Genomic DNA, 22,286 nt, shown 5'->3' on the forward strand with positions numbered 1-22,286 from the left:
CTCTCTCTCTCTTTTTTTTTTTTTTTTTTTTTTGTGTGTGTGTGTTTCTTCTTTGAAATATAGTGTAAAAAAGAAGAGCATTTTATTAAATAATATATGGAAAAGTTCATTTGATTCACTATCTGCTGTTTCTAAAAAGTGTGAAAATAGGGGAAAAAATACATTTTCAAGGTATCTATTAATTAAAATAATTTCAATATTTGAGGATTTAAAATAATTTTTATAGTAATTTATTTATGTATTACATCAGCTTATGTAATTCCCTTTTTCTTGAGTAAAAGTGTAATCATAATTAGAACAAAAGAAAACATTGCATTTATTAAAATTTCAATTGTGTTGCTGCAAAACATTTTGACTAATCAATCCTATTAGTTAAAATATGAAGTCCAAATTAAAATTATCAGTTTCTCTTCTTAAATAACAGGATGCAGGTGCCTAAAATCATTTACAGAAAGTGAATTTTTTATGCTTTTTGAAACATCTTTAATTTAGTTAAGATATGTAGTAAGTAGTTGTTTTATAATTAAATACAACTGCAATATAGTTCATTTTGTTTGTAAAATTATTGTCATTCTGATGCTAAGTAAGTAGTGCGAAAGAATTATTATGAAAAACACCAATTAAGGAAAAGTTTACTAAGCTCCGTTTCTGATTTTATGAAAAAAATCACGTAATATTTTCATTTCCTTCTTTTGAAAACACTGTCATTCACATATGGATATGTGTGCATGTGTGTGTATATATGTAGCCATTTCTCATTAATTCTCATTTGCATACGTTTGCATTAGTGAATCTTTGAAAAATGATATTGCACCTGAAAGTGTTGATAAGTTCCTACAACAGTATCATAGATCAATTCATTCAGCAAAGGAAAAAACCAGTTCACCATCAAAACAGTCATCTAGGAAAAGAGATAGTAAAGCAGGTAAGATTTCTTAATTTTTTCTACTTCACATTATGGTACCTGCTGTAGCTCATATTGTTGTTTAACCCCTTCGTGACTGCATGTTGCTGAACTAAAAACCCTCTGCAGATGGGTGTGTGATATATGCATCAGTCCTAAATGTCCCTAGCTGCCAGGTGATGCACTGGTGCAACAAGCGGCATTCATAAGAGGATTAGCTGCTGATGCATATATGATACACTCGTCCTGAGCTTTAAATGTTAATATTGCAACAATGCTTTTTTATTTAATCATATTAAATAAGTAAATAGGTGTAATACATTAAATTTTCAAAGCGATAAGTGCTTATAAGTTAAGTTACTGGTTAAGCTTTAAAATAAGTCATTTTTAAGTGTATATAAGTAGAACCCAAGTTATCTGAGTTAAAATAAGTCATTTTTAAGTGTATATAAGTAGAACCCAAGTTATCTGAGTTAGTTTATATCAAGACTAACACTGATAATATGGATTGATACAAATTAAAATTTAATAGTGTAGTCTTATTATGCATACTGTATGAAATAACATACAGCATTCGTGCAGGTACGTAGCAATATAAAGCATACGTACGTTCAAATGCACAGGTATACACATAGTAGTAAATATGTGTACTGTGAATTTGAAAACACATACCTATAACACAAATGAGGTGCTGTATAGTGTACATAACATATCAACTATTTTTAAAAGACATTTGAATTATTGCTGAAACACAAGTCTACAGATTGTTTATCTTTTGAGCTAGCCTGTCTGAAGGACTGTTTTTTAATTATGACATTGTGCTTGCATAACACAACACATCAGTTAATCAAAACTTGGATAATCAACATTCTGCTGTATTTTAAATAGTTGAAATGAACATAATGAAAATAAAAAATAATGGCAATTGATGTTAAGAAAAGTATAAAAAATATGCAATAATGGCAAAAACTCACAGATAAAACTGTTTAAAATTCATAATACTAACTTTTACTGTTAAACTTCGTTTGGGTTAATTTGAATTTCAAAGGGAGTGCAGAAACATTTAGATTGTCCAGTTTCTTTAAAAATTATCTGTTTTCTTAATTATCATATTTGTCATATTTTTATCATAGCTATAGAGATTTAATTTCTCTACATGCATGTAAAATAAACTATGAGAATATGCTTAAAAATTATCTTAATTTTTTTGTGCATGGGCACAGCTTTTATAAATCTTAATAAAATCTGTAAATAACATCAGCTGCGTTTTGTGCATTGGACACCTTTGCAGTTTCTCCAGAAACGATTCTAGAGTCTCTATTTTTTTATGATTGTAAGTCCCATTCTTATGCATGCATCTTTCAAAATCAGCCTTGCTGGTCAGTGTAACGTGCACAAGGCAGTAGAGCTTTTCCAACTTCTGAAGCACCATTGTTTCTCAGTCTTCTTTGCCCCTTTATCCATTTATGGATTTCTAGAAGATATCCCCCCTATTTTCCAAAACATGAAAAATACAAATATGCATTTATTTACATTTAGATTATTTTATGTCTTTTATAAATTAAACAAAAAAAAAATCATAGAAAATTTTGATAAATGTCAAAATTTGAATAATAATAAACGTAGATTTATTATATTCATAAACTAGAACTAAATACTTGACAACAAAATAAAAGATTGAATTCATTTTGCCCTGAAGCTATGGAATCCCTACCGGTTTTGAGAACTCCTGCACTATAGCGTTCCATCTCTGTTAGCAAGATAGATCTTGAATTATGCATGCTTACGAATGCTTCTATGTTACTGGAGCGTAAAGCTTATTTTGCAGTAGTAGTTCATGATCATATGTGTGATCTGCTTCCAAACCTTGCTTATCATTTATTCTGCATCCATACTTGTGTGCTGTGTTATCCTTAAATTTCAAAAACAATACTTAGTAGTATAAATATTGTGTGAGTGAATATAAAAAGTATGGAATGAAATTGAACCTGAGATAATTTTAAAAATTTAATGGATCTAACAATCTAGATGGAACGGAAGATGATTATTTATGTATGGATTGGAGTAACAGTGACGATGAAGATAAAATAGAATTCGATTTTGTACCTGAAGGTATGGCAGAAGGCGAATATGGATGAACTTTCCATGTTATCTGCTAATGGAAACTTTTTAAGTTCATCATTTCTTTAAAATAGACAGCATTTAGGTAGTATGTAGAAATTACATTTAGAAATCTAATTTTTGTATGCTCATTTTCTCCTTATTTTTAAATCTGTCATTTTTATATCCATCATATAACATCCACGTGTAAATTCCAGCCTTTTTATTTTTATTATTATTTTTATTTATTTATTTATTTATTTAATTTTTTTTGTTTTTTTTTTTTGTTTTTGTTGTTGTTTGCTTGTTTGTATTAAAAATGTGCATTATATGCCAGAATATTATGTTTCTGTGTGGGTAATACAGTTAAGTTTTTTAAGTACAAATTTCTAGCTTTTTTCTTCATTATATTGATCTGTTTAATTGCTTTGAGTTTTGTTTCATAAATTGAGATGGCATTATTTTAAAAGTTTTATAATTGATTTCCTTACTAACTTGTTTATTTTGTTGATCATTTAGAGGGTGATGATTATGATGAGATTAAAATCTTGGAAGTCAAATTACCCGAATACAAGTATGTATGAAGTATATTGTATTATCTAGTTTTGCTGCAGTATTAATGATTTAAATGTATAAAGATATTAAAAAGGTTTATGTAAAACATTATTGTGATCTACAAAGAACTTGCTGCTTAAGAATGATCTTCTTGAAGATCTTTTAGTAAGGTAATAAATAAATTCTGTGAAGAATAAAATTAAAGAATATAAAATGGCACAAAAGTGTGTGCCATTTTGCATGATTTCATACTTTTTTCATCAAAAGCAACAAGAGTCAGTTTTGAAACTTTTTTTTTTTTTTTTTAATGTTTGTTTTTCAAAAAGGTTAAGCTTTGTAATGACATAGATTCATTGCTTAAAATTTCTGTGTTATCAAGAGGATCCTGAGGAGTGAGAGTAGGCTATTCATTGATCTCCATGCAAGCTTCAAAACAATCCTTTTAATGACTGTTACTGTAAGCCTGCACTGCAGGTATGAAAGAGTGCCTGGGAAGAGTTGCTGCTGGGAGCAAACAGAAATTATGTTAAAAATGTGTGAAATTTTAATAATTAGTTCAAAATTTTCACTACGGGGAAAAGAATCATTGCAAATAGGAGAAATGCTTTTTCAGTAAGCCATAAGTTATGGGAAATGATAAAATAATTGTCATTTAGCTATCAAATGAGCTTTTAGTAAATGCTAATTTTTGCTTTCTACAAAACAATATTCGATTATTAGTGCTGTGTTTTGCAGTTACAAGATCTAACTTGATGATTCTGTAGTCTGTGAATAATGTTCTGGGGCTACCAAAGATCATCCTGCCAATCGTGAATTATTCTTTCTGTTGTTGAAAGATTGACTAGTTTTCTTTTGAAGAAAATCTGCAAAATGGTCATAATACTTTCAATTGTGTGCCTTGAGATACTGAAAAGTATTATTTCAAACTTGCATTAGCATGAATGTTTTAATACAACTGTGTGTAGGATGAAGCATTTAAGAATCGGAATCCTCCAGCAGTTACTCCAGTAAGAATTTTCTGGATGTATCTCAAGGAACAAATGAATCAGTTGAATATTTCCCTACCCAGACTAGTAGAGTGTTCATATCATAAGGCAAAAAAAGGGGGGGGGGAATTTTTGCAGACTTTGCTTATTCCCCTGAGTCTCAGTGATATGAAAGATATATATGCCAAATTTCAAGAAGATTAAATAAATTTTAGGGGTTACATACTTTAATGAGTTTTGTGAAAGTAGACGGAAGAAAAAAGATTTTTCAATGTTAATTACTTTTATTGGGAAAAACAGAAAACGCAAATAATATTAAGACTAAGTGCTGTGATTAATGGGTAGTACGATAGGCACAAAACATGTTATATTAATCAATGTTGAATAATGCATTTCTTCTTGGTGAAAACTTTTCTGCAATGCTCAACTACTCTCAAAATAACCTTTTTTTTTGGCAGGGGGGGCCTCTGACCAATTGGTTAAACATTTTATCAGAAATGATGGCAAGCCACATCACATCCATGAACCATAACAGTGTTCGTTTGAATTCCCTTTCAGTTCTAGTACATGCCCCTTGGATCAGTCCTGTGTTAGATGCTGTCGTATCAAAACTCAAAATGATGGTATTGTCGCATAGCCCAAATCAGCCCACTTCCTGAAGAATGACTTCAGCCATCTGTTCACCAGTGCCTTTCACGGTAGCAGGTATGCCAAGCAAATGCTCAAAACCTTTGCCAGTCACTAAAACTGCAGCTCTATCTTCCAAAGTTTTGAAACTCTCAGGGGCAACTGAGGACAACAGTTTACTATCACAATGCAAAACGAAATGAGGAGTTAAAAAAAGTACTTGCTTGGTTGATAGAGAGCTGTTCTCGATCCCAAGTAGACCTGAGTGTCTAATCAATGGATTTTAATCTGTGTAGTTGCCTTGAAATAAAATGAATGAGCTCTGTAGATAAACTTTATTATCATTCTAAAATATGAAATATTCTTTAAAGAAAAAAATACCTGCAGCCCAGTGCAGCTAAGAACAATAGCAGTAATGCATGCTTGAATTCGTCAAGGCAAGGAGTGATAGATGTTCCTAATATCATCCTGCAACACATTCTGCCAGGCATTCATCAGTTCTCGTTCCAGATCTGCGATATTTTATGGTGCACGATTCTGGCAGCCTACTATGCTCCAGGCATGCTCGATGGTGAAAGATCTGGTGACCTTGCTGGCCAAGGAAGAGTATCAACCCCACGGAGACAGTCCAGAGATATGGGAGCAGTATGTGGCCTGGCATTATCTTGTTGGAAAATGGCCGCAGGATGACATGCCATGAACGGTAAGGCAACCGGCCGCAGGATGGTGTCAACATATTGTTGAGCTGTTAAAGATGTACGGAGGATGACTAAAGATGACCTGCTGTCATAAAAAATAGCACCCCACACCATCATACCAGGGGTTATGGCTGTATGCTTTTGCAAAACAAAGGCTGATTTGGATCGCTGGCCCCATCTTCTCCAGACATGAACACAGTCGTCATCTGCTTCAAGAGTGAAGCGGGATTCATCGCTGAACACTATGCCAGTCTGATGGCAGCCAAAATGATCCACTGCGACACCACTCCACACAACTCCCCCAATGTATGGAGTCAAAGACAAACTTCTTAAAAGCCTCTGTGAGCATAACCCCATGTTGGACAACGGCGTGAGATGGTGGATAGTACCTTGGGAGGTATAGACGTGATTGTAGTGCATTGAATAGTCGACAATGATACCGTTGGGACGGTTCGGGCGTGGTGAACAATCATTCTATTTTCCCTCGCTTTTGTGCTCCTTGGCCTTCCAGAGATAATCTGCTAATTTCCTGATTAATATGCTAACTGCTTCCTGGGGAAGACCAGTTTGTAAATTAAAACATTTGGACAAAAAATCTTCAAACTTTACCCTGCATGTCTTCTGGCTTATGGAAGACCTAATCCAATTAAAGGGCTAAATTTGGATGTCTTAATAAACTGGCTGAACCTGATCACACATTAACCTATTCCTTAGGAAGCCAACCAGATTCACATAAGAATACTTGTAAGTGAAATGAGCCTATAGCTATTCAGCTGCCCAGGGTTCTTATTTTTCTTTAGGATTGGAATAATAATAGCTCTTCTCTAATGTGCCAAAATCTGATCTGACTCCCATACTTAATTAAATACATTCAATACTGTTTTTCTTGCCTTGCTGCCCAAGTGACTAAAAAACTCTCTTTGGATATAATCCACACCAGGAGATTTCTTCATTTTAAGATATCTAGGTGCGAGTTCCAGTTCTTGTGCACTAAAGGGAGCATGTAGCTTCTCACTTAAGTTGCTCCGTAGCATTTTCTCTTTTGCTAGAACTGAGAATAGGACTGTCCAAAGGCATTTGCAATAGCTTTATTTGAAGCTACTAGTGATGTTGATTTAAAAGAAAGAACTAGATCATTGATTATGGATAATTTATAAGAATAATTTAGATTAAATCTTGTAAGATTTTTGGCAATTTATTTTTTAAATTTATCTTGTTTTGTATTTTGTTCTTTTATCTCTCTCCCTAATGGTCATCTACATATCAAATTTATTCAAATTTGCTGTAGTAGTTTCCTCTATAGAAAGTACAAAATGAAATAATTTTACTAAAGAAACAATATATAATAAAAATGGAGGAAGTAAAAGTAACTAAGTGATAAATAATTGTTTCAAAAGAATAAATTGAATTTAAATACAAATTTAATTAATTCTTTGCACTATTGCTGCAAGGAATGAAATTTTAATTTTAACGAACATTTAAATACGTAAAAAAGCAAATTTAAAGTTAAAATAATTTTTAAAAAAATGTGCAAACATATAAATTTGTTTTTTATTAATTATGAAATAGTTCTTTTTAGTTTTTTATTGGTTTATATAAATTATGTCTAGTTCCTTTTTAGTTTCTTTTTGATTGATAAGCATATTCATGTCGGGGAGGTTTCTGTAGACAAGGGTTTCTAAAATGCATTGGTTTCTAAATTAATTTTTCTGAAAATTTAATTTATTACTAAGCTTTTACATTGCTTATTTCTCAAAATACTTCATTATTGGTATTTTCCTTTTAGACCTTTAATTTTTAATTGCTAATTTCTCAGGGTACCACTTTATTGGTATTTCTTTTTGGACATTCTTCACTATGTATTTACTTTAGGTTTTGACTTTTACCCTGGCCTGTATGAATGACGAAACACAAATTAAATGATTGAAGAGTTAGGTTTGGAGGCAACTTCCCCTTAATAAGTCTGTATCCTGCCTGCTCAACAGTCATTCACTTATGCATTTTTAAAAATTTTTTTAGATTAATTTTAATTTCCTAAATTGGTAAATTTATTTTCATTGTTTGGTTTTGCACTTGATTTACTTATGCTATCTGAATTTACATGATATTGTAGATTAGTTCGAAAATTAAATCTTTTATATGTTTGTACATTTTTTAAAATTATTTTAACTTTAAATTTGCTTTTTTACGTATTTACATGTTTGTTAAAATTTAAGTGATAAATAAATTGTAATTTGGGAAATGCATATGTTGATATTAAGACATAATTACTCAAATCCACTAACTGCATATAGAATTGAAGGTCTTTCAGCAAGAAGGGCCCATCGCCATATTTTTAAATTTTCAGAAAATTCAGAAAAATTTCTATGTCCTATGTACCCTAAAAAGCAAATGTATGAAAAGATTTCAGTATGAAAGAAATTAGTTCATTCTTTTCAAACAAAAACCAATTCGTAATTATTATTATTATTATTATTATTATTATTATTATTATTATTATTATTATTATTATTATTTTTTTTTTTTTTTTTTTGTTGCCGAACCAGGAAGCAAAAACTTTTGACATTTCAGCTTAATACATATGACGTCATGATTTAAATTTAATGTATTATAACAATGTTGTCTCAATGTTAATAAAAGAATTAACGTAGCAATAATATCTTGTGTCTGTTATACTAACCTGAAACAAAAAGTTGCCAAGAGCTGCTCTTGGCAACGAAGAGCAGCTGTTTATCTATTAATTTAAAATGCTGACACTAACGAACAATTATGTTTTTTCCCCTTCATATTTTGTAAAATTTACAAAATTTTAATTATCAAACTCTACAATTTGAAAACAAGCAATAACAACACTTTTCAAAATAAAGTATTTTTATCTCTAATGCGTGACACTGTTGCTACTTGGAAAAATGAGTGTTTTCAGAGTTTAATCACCTGATTAAAGTATTATGTGCCTTTTTGGTAATGACATATAACACGATAATAAAATTTCCTAACTGGTTAACCTACTTCTATTCATAAAATATATTTACGTTGTGTTAAATTTTTCCGGATTAATCCCTAATTCTTCAAGTTTTGGTGAACTGGTGAATGACATGAGCAAATAAATAAATAAATAAATAAATAAATAAAAACTTAAATATTTCAATGAAAATAAATTGGTTTATTTTGGAAATGAACATGTATTAATTTCAATTGTCATGTTATAAAATCAAATAAAAGAAAGTAATATAGATATTAAGGATTATTCCCGGGAAATATCCAAAAAAATTTCAATATAAGATTATATCTTATTTGTAAAATTTCACCTTAAATACAAATAGGTTTAACATTTTTCTATAAACTTATTTCTCCATATTGCACATAAAAATTTAATTCCATTAAGTTTAACATATTTATTTCTTAGACTGTTTTTTTCTTCAAAGGTTTTCTATAGGACAATTTGCAAATTTCTAATATAACAATTGAATTTATACCCTTATTGCACACACACACACAAAAATCAGTTATCCGAATGGAGAGCAACCTTGACAAAATTTCCAGGAGGAATTTATATTCCACGGAATTTATACCAGAGTAATGACTTAATGTACCAACTATTAGCACTAATTTAATTTTCAGTGAACACTCCTTTACTGCAGAACTGCAAGACATAATTCCCCACACACACACACACACATTCTGAACCTTAACTATTAACTTTAGCTGAATAATTCAGTTTACTCTAATGGTTCTTCAAATAATAATAATAGTAACAATAAAACAAAATATTTTTTTTTAAGAATTAGCTTTTAGAACTTGAAATATTTTACCAGACAACTCTAATAATAATAATAATAACAAACCTTTTTTTTTTTTTTTTTTTTTAGGAAAACTTCAAGGATACTTACTATTAACATTAATAATCCCAAACTCTTAGGGGGGGGGGGAAATCACTTTATGCATAACTCATTTTTATCTAATTTACTTGGAATAACATTTTTTTTTTTTTCTTTTAACAATCAACATCACCCACACCTGTAACAACTCCACGAAATCTTGAAGACCTTAAGATTTAAGAAATTTCCTGAATTTAATGAAATAGCAAAGAAAAATTTAAGTAGAATAATATCACCCTACAGAGGCTCCATGACCGAGGTCTCCTGAAGGAAAGGCTGGTTCAATCCAGTGGAAACTGTAGACAGTCCATTAATTCCTCAACATTCCGGACAGAAGAAAGAGTCCACCATTCGGGGAGTGTAGACAGGTAATGGGATCCATCTGAATCCAAGTTCCAGTTTGCAAAGCAGTAGAGCAGAAAGTTGAACCGTTGAAAGCCACATTCTCCTTGAAGTTAGACTCCCGTTGAGGATATTATATATATCTTTATTTTTTTTTTAAGCTGTCTTTTTCTTTCTCCTTTTTCGTTTGCAAACTATGGATGGTGTCCAAAAGTAAATAATACTGTTGTCTTACATTTTTTTATACATGGAGAAGTTTTAGCCAGTCTCGGGCCCTAATGTTCCGAGAAAAGAGAGAAACTCTCATTGTTAAGAACTGCTTAAACGTCGACAGGAGGCAAAAGCAGCAACTGCAGATGCTGGTGTCCAGGAGCGAGAAGAGAAGCATCCCGCGAAAACAACCCCTTTTTAGATATGATGGGACAGGCACCTTGGCTAAACCCACGCCCGAAAAGGTGAAAAACCAGTTGGCGAAAACTCCCACCTTAAGCAATGCAAAATTTCTACCAAAACCAACCAGTTTAAAATTACAACGGATCTCCCAACTCGCCAGAATCATGCCGAGTTGAGGCCGTGCCTAAACACCTGCACTTGTAAAACTGCTTTTCAAGTCCAAAGAACGCACATTTTTTCGTTGAGAGTGAACTTTTGTAACTTTTCTTCCCTCCTTTCTTGTTAGAAGAAAAACTTAGGAAGTTTTAATAACTTAAAATTGATTAAGGCTAGAATTAAGAAAGTAGTCTCAAATTAAAGAGCTAATTTTTCTGCATCTATTGATAATAAATTCTAAGGGTTTAACTTAATTTAAGTCATGGAATGACTTATCCATTGTCTGAGTGAGAATGCGAGTACGACAAGCTCTAAAATGAAGTGGACAAAGAATGACGCTAGCTAATCTTTTCACGTAAATTAAGATAAACTAAATTGATAAAAAAAATATACCAATAAATTAATAAAACCAAAGCATTTTGTGTAGCTTAAAATTTAGAGTATCGACACATTAAAATTTTGATTACTGTGATTAAAATAGTTACGTTAAATTTGCTACACAACAGAAGTCAGACAAAGATGGGAACATTCAAAATGGCTTCCCGTGAATTTTTTTTAATTAGGGATAATATATTTAATGTTTTGCAATGCTGTTTTTATTTCATACTTTGTAAAACTTAGAAATTTTTTATTAACTAACTCTACAATTTGAAAGCATAAAGTGCAACACTTTTTGAATTAAGCAAATTTTTATCTCCATCATGCGAGACTGTTGCAACTTGGAAAATGAGGGTGAAAATTAGCAGAGTTTTTAATTAATATTTCTACCTAAAGTCGTCCAAAGATGAGAATGGTCGAATTTTGGAATCCGGGGGTACCTCTCTCGAAAATCAACTCCTCGCAATTCCGGAGGAGATAATGCCACAAACAGATAGACATACACAGATTTTAATAGTATAAATTCTAAATGTTTGTCTTCATTAAAATTGCCAGTGAAAAGGATTTTTATGCCTACTCCAATGTAAAGAATGATCTTTTTTAGCAAAAAAGACCATGAACACAAAATCTATCAAAGTGGAGCTGGGCCCTTCTTGCTGGAAGCCCTTCAATTTCTGTGTGGCACTATATTGGCACTATATATAGTTGCTCTTTTAAATTTTTATTATACAAATAATAAGAGCGGAATTTTTATGCAGATGCAAATTCATTATTCTCTCTGGTAGAATAAAAATTCATTCGATTCTGATATTCTGTAATAGTAATCCTGTTGTAATCATTTTTAGGCCTGTCATGAAAACTAAATCAGATTTCTTTTCATCTGAATGGATAGCTGAGCTGTGAGTATCTTGCATGTTTTTAAATTATATTTGAAGAATTTGAATTAAATAATATCAAAGCTAATCAGTTGCCTTAAATCTCTAAAAATGTTTCTCATATTTTTTATCTGAAATTTTTAAATTATAACTTATTGTGAGTAATTAAAATTGCCTTTACAGAATGTTGTTAGATTCCAAAATTTCCAAAAATGTTAAGAATTTCTGCATTTTAACATTGTAAAATACAAGTGTCCTAATTGTATATTTCTCTGTTAGTGCCTCCCCTTTTTGTTCTCCTATATTGTTTTATATGAGTTATGAGTTCAAAACCTGTAATGACCAAAAAAAACTTTTCAGATTATGGACAAATTTTCTGGAAATTGTCATAGTTTTTTTTTTTTTTTTTTTAAACTTCAGTTTTTGTTCAAATGGACTGAAATTTCAAGTTAACAACAGTTTATTCATAAATATATTTCTATTTTTAGGTATTTTTGTTTTTAACTAGTATAGGATTTATTTTATATTAAGCTCTTGCTTGTATTATGGATAAAATTTATTTTTCTAAGTATGTAAGAGGAAAATAAAGCTTTAGGGAATATTTGATGGGTGAACTGGAAATTATGGCATTTTATTTATTACAGTAATGGCAAAAATTGCTGACATATTCACAGTAAAGTTAAAAGTAAATAAATTGATAATGAGACAAAGCCCCTCTTTTTTTTTTTTTTTTTTTTTTTTTCTTTTCCCTTCTGCCCCTGGACGTGGAAGAGTATGATGTGAAAAGGGTGCCTATTTCTTCTTTAGTCTTCCCTGCGTCTCCCCCCTTTAGAGGGATAGGTGGTGAATAAGTTGCAGAATGTTTATTGCAGCAGCTGAAAATCTTATGTTTTTTCTACGCAGACTTTGCATTTTATGATACAGATTGCTTTCTGCCAAACATGTGATATCCAAAATGGTTTTAACAGTCAAAGATGCTTTGGATTATTTTGAGAATTGATCAGATAATTTTAATAAAAACTGTTGTTGATATCTGTCAGACGAAAAGTATAAGAATTAAAAATATTTTCTTTTTCATTACTTGGTTTTAAGTAGCTTGATATATTAACATATTAGTTTTTTTAATTAAAATGCATTTAACGGAGAGATTAAGTGTTATTCGAAGTCAGTATTATTGGCGATATGTAAAGTTCGCACACTTTCACGTAATCAAGTTACTATTGTGTTATTGTTAAATGAAAATATTTCTTCAGAGAACATTAGCAATTAGTGGCCGATCTGTAAAATGGCACAACCCTGGCATTCGACTTTGGTGTCGATTTTGCTGATGGATCCAGATTAAAGTGGATGTATAAATGTTGGGAAGATATGAAGAATATTTTTGGATTCATTATGCATACAGAAGTGTGTGGACAGATATTGCATCATCCAGAAAGTTCTGCGCCTTTTGAAATTCAAGTGCATTTTCTTCATATTATTTTATTATTACTGATAAAAAATTACCTTAATTGAAGGAAATCTTTAAGTAGATTATTTTCTGCTCATGTTTTGTAATCATAGCATAATTTTTGATTCAGTACTGTGCTAAGATTAGAGAATGTGGAAGTTCTCTTTTGTGATATTATGCTCTTTTGAATAGTCTAATGACTTTTAAAAAAGGAATTTTTTCAGCTGCTTGAGAGATGGAAAAAAAGTCATAGGATGAAATAGTGGTTACGAGATTCCTTGAAATTTTTTTGTTTTGGTACTGCTTTATTTGTACATATCATCAAAAAACCACAGAACTTTCCAATGACTCAATAGAAACTTTCACTAACATTTATTAGGAGGATTCCATGGTACACATGATCCTAACATTCCTTAAACTTCAAAAGCAAAAATGATTGCCTCCTAAAGAAGAAAACATCAATTGTTCCTTTAGCAAATCTGCAACTTTGCAGAAAAGTATTGGAATTGTAGCTACTGAAATATTTGCTAAATTTTCCCCGAAATAGTTACCCTATTCCTGTTCAAATTTTTGCCAATAGATTATTTTACCCATTTTTCAAAAATGACAGCCTTAGAAAAAAATGAAATACTTGATGTTGATGAAAAAGTATGTTTTTTGGATTACTTTTATTTAGAGGATATCGTAATATTGCGTATGTGTAGATTCGTAATGTGTACTTGTGCAGCTGTTCTTAGTATGACAGTACAATCAGTAGTTACCCCTTCAAACTGCTAAGGATGTTAAATACAGTGCAATGTGATGCACAATGCAAAGCTCATCTAAAGAGAGAATCTGTAACAGAGATCTCAAAATTCCAAAGTCAATTCTGAGCTGAAAAAACTCAGAAACTGATGTTCTGTAGTTTTCAGAAACTGATGTAGTTTTCCGGTGGCTGCCCAGAAATTTCCAGCACCTTTTATTTCTCAAAATTACTGGAAGGCATATATGGTTAAAATTACACATGAGGGCTGCATGTGGTTACAGTTGCATATATGGATCACTAATTTGCAGTTGTTCAATTACAGTTATACAGGGATCTAAACCAAAACCATTGCCAACTTGGCGATAACTCCCCATTAGCAAGATAGCCATTTATTCAGTGTTAAATAGGATTGCTTCTGTAACCTTATTTCCTGTTTGAGCTTCACTTTTTCAAGCATTTCATGTTGCATTATACAAAAAATACTACAATTTCACATATACAATTTTACTGAAATTATTTACATGTTGTTTTTGCCTTGTCCATATTACATAGAACAATAGTTGCCAGAGCCTACTCCAAAAAGAGCTTGACTTCTATTTACCACCCCAATTTTGAGGGAGAGCACTCCAGGGAAAGGAGGGATCCGGCTTCTCCCACTCTTCTCCCCATTCACCAATCCACAAGACAGGACGTTTGGCTAGGCACATATTTAGAATGGTGCACTGACACTATACATTTACAAACATCCATGTCTTCTCTGAGATTTGAACTCGGACCCTTCAGTACTGTAGTAGGCTCTCCTAACCACTATACCATCTGGGTGACAATTATGTACATATATATACAAAATTCATAACAATAATTTTCTAGGCAAAGGTTTATAATGGAGTATGCAAGATCGTATGATTCTCATTTGTACTTCAATTATGCCTAGGAATAGATTTATGTTCATTTTTTTGATAATACAAAATTGGTTCCAGTTGTAATAAAAATGAAAAAGAATCTCCCATTTATGAACTCCTGACAAACTTCTATCAGTTTAGCATATTCCATGATTAACTCAATATTAATGAGTCATTGGTGCCTTATTGTGGTCAACATTCAGCTAAAATGTTTTTCAAATGCAAAACCAGTGTGTTTTGCATTCAAAATCTGGGTGCATTGTTTGGCAAGTGGATATCCATATGCAATGAACATACGTAATGGAAGAAATTCTAAAAATGCAAATCTGTAGGATTGTGAGTTGAATTTTTATATTATGGTAGAAATACCAAAAAGTTTCGTGTATTCTTTGATAATTGTTTTACCTACCATAAACTTAAAACTAATATATCCAATAAAGGTGTTAAAGCAGCTGGAACAGTATGAGCGAGTTGAACTGGATGATGCCCTCAGGAAATTCCTGAGGTAATTTCAAAGTGACAAAGAGGAAAGTTTGACTTTTAAAGCAAAGATAAAGTATATACACTGGTGTGCAAAAATTAAGGACGAAGTCGAAAAATTAGCATATCAGCTGAACGAAGAAGCAGAGCGGACAGAAAGACCAATCAGGAGATTAAGTAAGGTGATGTACGGTAGCACATGCGCAGATATGCAGGTAGACGTAATGGGGGAGTGTCTGAGTAGTATAAAGCATGTTGTCAGTGTAAGATCAGTATTTCTGGCAAAGAGATTGCACGCCGTATAGCAGTTAAAATCACACCGAGTTGCTGCCTCAGCGAGAAATGGCGAATAATCAATCTGTTAGACGACATCTGGATGCTTTTACCCGAGGTCGAATCATTGGGAAGTTGGAGGAAGGCCGTATGACAAGTGTGGCTGCAGAGTTCGGAATTGCTCACGGCATCGTTTCACGACTTTGGAGACAATTTCAAACTACAGGAACAGCTATCCGGGGTTTAGTAGTGGTCGTCCACGAGGAACCACACCCGCAGATGACTGGTATATTGCCTTACAGGCCAGAAGAAACAGGCGGCAGACAGCGGGAGAAATCGCTAAACACACGACACAAGCGGCTGGATGACTGATATCGCGTTTTACCGTGGCCAGAAGACTGCACTGTGGTGGTCTGTTTGCACGACGCCCTGTACAGTGTGTACCTCTAACGCCTGCCCATCGGAGAAGGCGTTCTCTGTGGTGCCGGGAACACCGGAATTGGAGAGACAATGAATGGGGACGAGTACTCTTTACAGATGAGAGCAGATTCAGTCTGAGTAGTGATTCTCATCGCATACTCATCTGGAGAGAGCGGGGAAGCCGCTATCATCCCTCGAACATCAAAGGGACAGGTATGGAGGTGGCGGTGTTCTCGTTCAGGGAGGCATCATGCTTGGTAGTCGTACAGACCTTCACATCTTCAACGCAGGTTATTGTAACGAGAATCTTCTTCCATATGTGCATCTTTTTAGAGGCGCTATGGGTCCGCAGTTCCTTTTTGTGGACGACAATGTACCATGTGATCGCACAGTAGCTGCCGAACAGCTCTTAGAGAGTGAGGATAATAAACGTATGGATTGGCTGGCACGATCTCCGGATCTCAATCCCATCGAGCATGTATGGGATTTTCTAGGCAGACGCTTGGCAGCTCGTACCTTACCACCAGTAAGGATTCCGGAGCTTCGATTGGCCCTGCAAGACGAATGGGCAGCAATGCCTCAACAACTCATTGACACCCTCATTCTCAGCATGGGCAGATGCTGTGAAACCTGCCTAGCAGTCAGGGGAGATCGATCATATCCCCTATTAAAGACCGGATGTTTCTTGCTGGACGCCCATCACAGGGATGTTTCGGCCTTCAGTCGCATTGCGCTCCATGCTACTTTTTCAATAAAGCTTCTTTTTATCCCTCTGATTTCTCTTTTAGTAAGTGTTGCTTACATTACTCATGTCCTTACGTATTGGGCATCTTACGATATTAAATGTGTTAATTTGGAAAGCTTTTGTACAAAGTTATATTGAAAAAACGTCTCGTCCTTAATTTTTGCACGCCAGTGTATATGCTGCTGGAAAGGCAGTGCTATAGTAACCGTTAACATGGCAGTTATTGCTGAATAGCTTCTATATATATGTACATAAAAATGTATGTTCTGCGATCTCGTGCACACCAGTTACAATTTTTAAGAAAATCTGATGCACGTTACCTTGTAGAGATTCTGAGGTACGATGTGTTGTGTGCCGAAAAAGGCACAAGTAAAAAGTACTTTGAGTGAAAAAAAAAAAAAATTCACAAAATATGTTTTCCCCAGTACCATGGATAATAAACAAAGTTACAATTTAAATTTTATTTATTTATTCATTTTTATTTATTTATTTTAATGTCAGTAAAACATTTGGTACGTTTGATATTTTTAGTAGTCTCATTCGTAATTTCTTCATAACTATATTGATAATGAACTGTATGCTTTATAGATTGTTGAAGCTTAACCTATATTATTTTATAATAAATTAAAAAAATTTAGTCAGTGCTCTTTCAAATATGTATATAAAGACTTTTCATATTTTCTTTTCTAAGTGTGTTTAAAAATAACTTTATATTTTAATGTTTAATATATGTAGTTCTATAATAAATTTAAATTTTTAGTCTGAACTTTTTAAAATTTGTGCATATAAGCAAAGTGTTAATGCTAATTTACTACATTTGAGAAACATGTATAAAAATATATCATTAAACGCCAGTGCTCACAATTGGGAACATGGGGAAAATCACTGTCTTGTGTTCCCCCCCCCAGAAACTTCTTTTTCTGTATTTCTTATAATTTTATTTTAATGTAATAAGGTAAATAACACTTCTTAATCTTAGGTCATAGTGCAGTGTTTAAAAGGTTAAGTACAAAATCTTATGCTTGTGTATTTATATGTTCTTGAACTTGTTCCACATGATGTTCCATACCATGTGAGACGTTTTTCTTTCTTTTATTTTAAACTTGGATATTCTTTTTTTTTTATTTTTTTTTATTTTTATTTTTTTTTTTTTTTTTAATTATTATTATTATTATTTCAGTAAGGAAACAGTGAATTCCGAAACTGAAGAGCGCCTTAAATTAGTTGCTGAGCGTGAGCGTCAGTTGGAACAATATCGAAAAGAGGTATGTAGTGCGCACAGACATATGTATATGCAAATTTTTGCGAAATCTAGAAATTATGAATTCAAATTTAAGAAAAAAAATTTCATTTGAATTTATAAGTTGAAATTTTATGCAAACTGCATATAATATTCAGAAAGATATATTTAGTTTTTTTTAGTTAATATAAAGTTTTAGCTTTTCAAGAAAAATTATCATATTGTAGTTGAATGCATAATCTGTGGTGTTAGAAGTATGTTTTATAAACTTCGCTAATTTTACACACACTGGCCAATGATTAGAAGCCTCTTAGATTTTCATTAGAATGCGTGCTAGGGATGAAGTATGTAATTTTTTTAATGGCTGTGGGTTACACATGATTAGAATGCTAGTATAAGTAAGGTGTAAGTGTGCTTTTCACAATGAATGAAGTAAAATGGGAAAACGATAGATCTTTCACTATTTGAAAAAGGGCTTATTGTTAGTGCCAATTTAGCAGGGGCCTCAATTTCGAAGACTGCAAGTCTCAAAAGCAGCCATACCAAAGGTTTTCAAAAGTTGGAATCAGAACCCACAGTCCTTCTCTAGAAGACATAACTGTTTGAGCACAATTTTCCAAGAGAGTGATCGCCGGCGTCTCCAACGAATTTTAAGGCAGAACAGGGATTGTACTGTGCTTCAACTGACACAGATCGTCAACCAAGGCTCTTCCCAATAGATTTCAGCTCGAACCATGCACAGAGAATTGCAGAGGATAGGAATGCATAGTCGGGTGCCTGTGAGAAAAAACACCAATTTCTGCCCGACATGCAAGAATTTGTTTGCAGTGGTGTCAGGAAAGAAGACACTGTACATCTAAGGATTGGAAAAGGGTAATGTGGTTGGATAAATCATGCTACTCCTTACTTTGCACTGATGGGAAGATGTTGAATTTGGCGAGAACACCAGGAAGCGATGAATCCATCTTGCCTTACACTGTGCCAAGGTCTGGTGGGAGTATCATGATATGGGGCATGTTTTGCTGGCATGGAAGTGGTGCCCTGGCATTCCTCGAGGGTAAACAAACAGCCATGTGATACCTAAATATACTGGCAGATCAAATGCACCCTGCAATGTTGCATTTTTACCCTGATGACAATGGATACTTAATGGACAATAATGCAATTATACATCATGCCAGAAGTGTTCAAAATTGGTTCGCTGATTCGCAGAATTGGTTCTGACTTCCTACATCTTCCCTGGCCACCACATAGCCCCGTATCTTATCTTAACGCCATAGAAAATGTGTGGGTTACACACAAGCTAAATTTACAAGATCTAACAAGCTGCATGGCATCCTCTGGACGTAAATGTATTCCAGACGCAAGTAGACTCGACACCCTAGACTCAGATGATAGACACACATAGAAACAGGCACCTGGGCTGGAAGCCGCATCCTGTGTATGACGGGTAGAAAAACAGCATAACTTTCCTAACATAACGTAGGGGCATGTTGAGTGAGAATCTGAAAAATTCACGATGACACGTAGATAAGTCTTTACATAAACAAACGAAGCTACCCTGGATAAGGATGTCGAGTTGTAAAAGCAGTTAGACTGCTGCTGATCTAAAAGAAAAGGAGAAAGATAAGATTAATTTGTAGAGAGTCCAAAATATTTACTGCTATGCTCAATCTGCTTCACTATTGGTCCATCGAGGATTGCATGCTTTACATTACTTAGTTCTCAGATTCAGCAAATTGGATGAACAACATTGCTGCCTGGAAGCCAGTTCGTAAATTTTCAGCTAAATTTTTCGCAGCTTTAATTTTTCTGATGAATGAGATGATAGATGTCAGGAATGCGTTGATTTTTTTTATCTTTTAGCCAGGCTGTTTCGTCGTTTAAGTCTTTCGGAGGTGGGGTAGTTTTTCCTTTGAGTTTTTCACTGTATGTAACTTGAAAGATATTTTTCTGCACTGGATCAGTGGTTGTTTTAGGACTAGGGAAAGTTTCTTCTGCTAGTTCTGGGGCTTTAGGCTGGGGTTGTGGGCTTTTCTTCTCAAACTTCTTGTATTCACTTCATCCTCTATAAACAGCTCATGTGGTTTTTGTCTGCAAAAAATACATAGTGACTTTTCATTTGGTTTCATGGTGCACTGGTTACTATAATGTTGATTCTTGCATTTTACACATCTCACAGGGTTATTGCAATAAAATTGAGAGTGGCCGAATTGCTGGCAAAGTTAGCATTGCACTGGTCTCTTTCTTGGATTAAATTTTTCTATTACCACATTGAAACTAAATATATTATTTAGTTGGTGGATCTGATTTCCTTCTGGGGTTCTCTTGAGTAAGAATATGGGAAGTCTTATTTTTTCTCCATTATAGTTCTTGGAAAATTGTTAAACTTTCCTATCGGATAGTTTTTGCATTTTAACCCTTTGCGGCACAGCGTGTCCGGTCTAGACACACCTAAAAATTTCCTTCTGTATGCACAGAAAAATTGAATGAAAAAGGATTTATAGGTTACTCTGAACCTTCTTTATTTTTAGTAGATGGCAGATCAACTTAAACCAGTCCATATATTTTTGCCATGTTTGCTTTTTAAGACCCTCATTTTTCAAAGAAATCTTCCAGATTTTTTTAGGGTATAAAAGGAATTGTTTGAAAAGAAATTTCTATGTTATTTTTTTGGCTGTATGCTAATCTCCTTATTCTATATTAGTTTTAAATTTTTACCTTAAGATCTTGCCTAAAATCAAACGGTGAACCCTATGTGTGCCCAGACCGGGCTCACCGATAATCTAGGACAACTGAGAGTCTGCATTCTTTGTTTCTCCACATCTCATCGGTCAGTTCATTGACAACAATGCTCGTTTCAGCATTCTTTTCGAAGCTCTGTTCAATCAGTGTGCCCACTTTGGACGCACCCACATAATAAAACGATAAGTGATCTTCACAAAATTTTACTCGTGTACTCCTCTAGGCCTAATAAGACTGCCTACCCGTTTTTTAATCAAAACTCCAAACTGCCGGAAAGGGTCAAGTCTTGCTATATGGCTTCTTCCTTTACAGATGCTGGTAGGTTCTTCATTGTAACAAACACATATCGGCTTTACACAGTCTTAATGAGTAAAATGGGATATTCTTTTCTAGTAGAAGCTGGTTCATTTTGGTGTAGTCATTAAGATTTTTGGTATAGACAAAAATGGATTTACTTCTCATTTGTCTTTCGTGTGGTTCGGAACATTTTTTCGTAAACGTTTCATCAAGTAACATCCAATCGCTTTCTTCGTGGGAAAATGCAATGTAGAGGTTTGTACTTCAGTGTTGACTCCTCCTTCGTGGTTTTCCTCGGAAATTTTCCTATGTATCTGAAAGCAGTTTCCTTGAGGGATTTCCATCAGTTCAGTATTTTCCTTGATTTTCACAGTTTTCTTCGGTGTGATCCATTCTCCTTCTGTACAGGGATCATTGGTAACTTGATCCGTTCGTTGCTTTTTTCTGAGATGTTTAACAGTTTCCTTTGCATGTTCCATCAAAATTCTGTCCTTTTCCTCTGGGGTCTTAGCAGCCTCCATATTTTTTGTGAATACCAGGTGTCTCTTTACATAATCAGCTCCATGTTTTTTGATAAGTTTACGTATTTGCACTTTTCGAGCTTCTTGAGCAGCTTTCATCTCATTCTCAGACATTGCTTTCGCATTCTTGCCTTTTTTCCAGAGCCGGGGGTCTTTCAAAAATTCATCTCGTCTTGAGATAGTTGGTAATGAAATAGTAGAATACAGTATATTTTTGTAATTGGAAAATAAATTTTAAATCTTTTGTGCCAGTACTGATGGCAGTCTGAGATATAGTAGAACTACAGTTCTTGCTAATTAAAGTGCTGCCTCTTCTGTATGCCAAATGACCTAAAATTTTATAATGTAAAATTAGAGTTTCAAATTAAATAATTTTTTTTATTCATCTTTAAATTATATAATTTATTTGATTTCTGTTAGGATTTTTTTAAAGAAATTTCTAAGCCTATTTTAAAAATTTTATTCTTTATTATTTTTCCTGCGTACCAATTTTAAATCCAAATGCATCTTAAATTCAAAGTAATATGGTATTGATTATCTTAATTATGTTGTTGCGTGCGTACGGGTTCGTTATGAAAT

The 22,286-nt window shown here is 33.2% G+C and overlaps 1 protein-coding gene across 3 annotated transcripts in view; it reads left to right on the forward strand.

Moving 5' to 3' along the window:
- Nucleotides 1-22,286, forward strand: part of LOC118203117 (sentrin-specific protease 1-like) — a 183,210-nt gene that overhangs the window by 118,213 nt on the left and 42,711 nt on the right. For all 3 annotated transcript variants that reach the window (XM_085820114.1, XM_085820117.1, XM_085820116.1), the window contains 4 exons: nucleotides 789-925; nucleotides 3,524-3,578; nucleotides 11,863-11,916; nucleotides 18,085-18,169. In XM_085820114.1, the coding sequence (XP_085676240.1) occupies nucleotides 789-925; nucleotides 3,524-3,578; nucleotides 11,863-11,916; nucleotides 18,085-18,169 (331 nt within the window). The remainder of the gene's footprint in view (nucleotides 1-788; nucleotides 926-3,523; nucleotides 3,579-11,862; nucleotides 11,917-18,084; nucleotides 18,170-22,286) is intronic.

This window comes from Stegodyphus dumicola, chromosome 7, assembly GCF_044657685.1.
Source record: "Stegodyphus dumicola isolate Sdum_Otavi_A_Nest chromosome 7, ASM4465768v1".
NCBI classification, from domain to species: Eukaryota; Metazoa; Arthropoda; class Arachnida; order Araneae; family Eresidae; genus Stegodyphus; species Stegodyphus dumicola.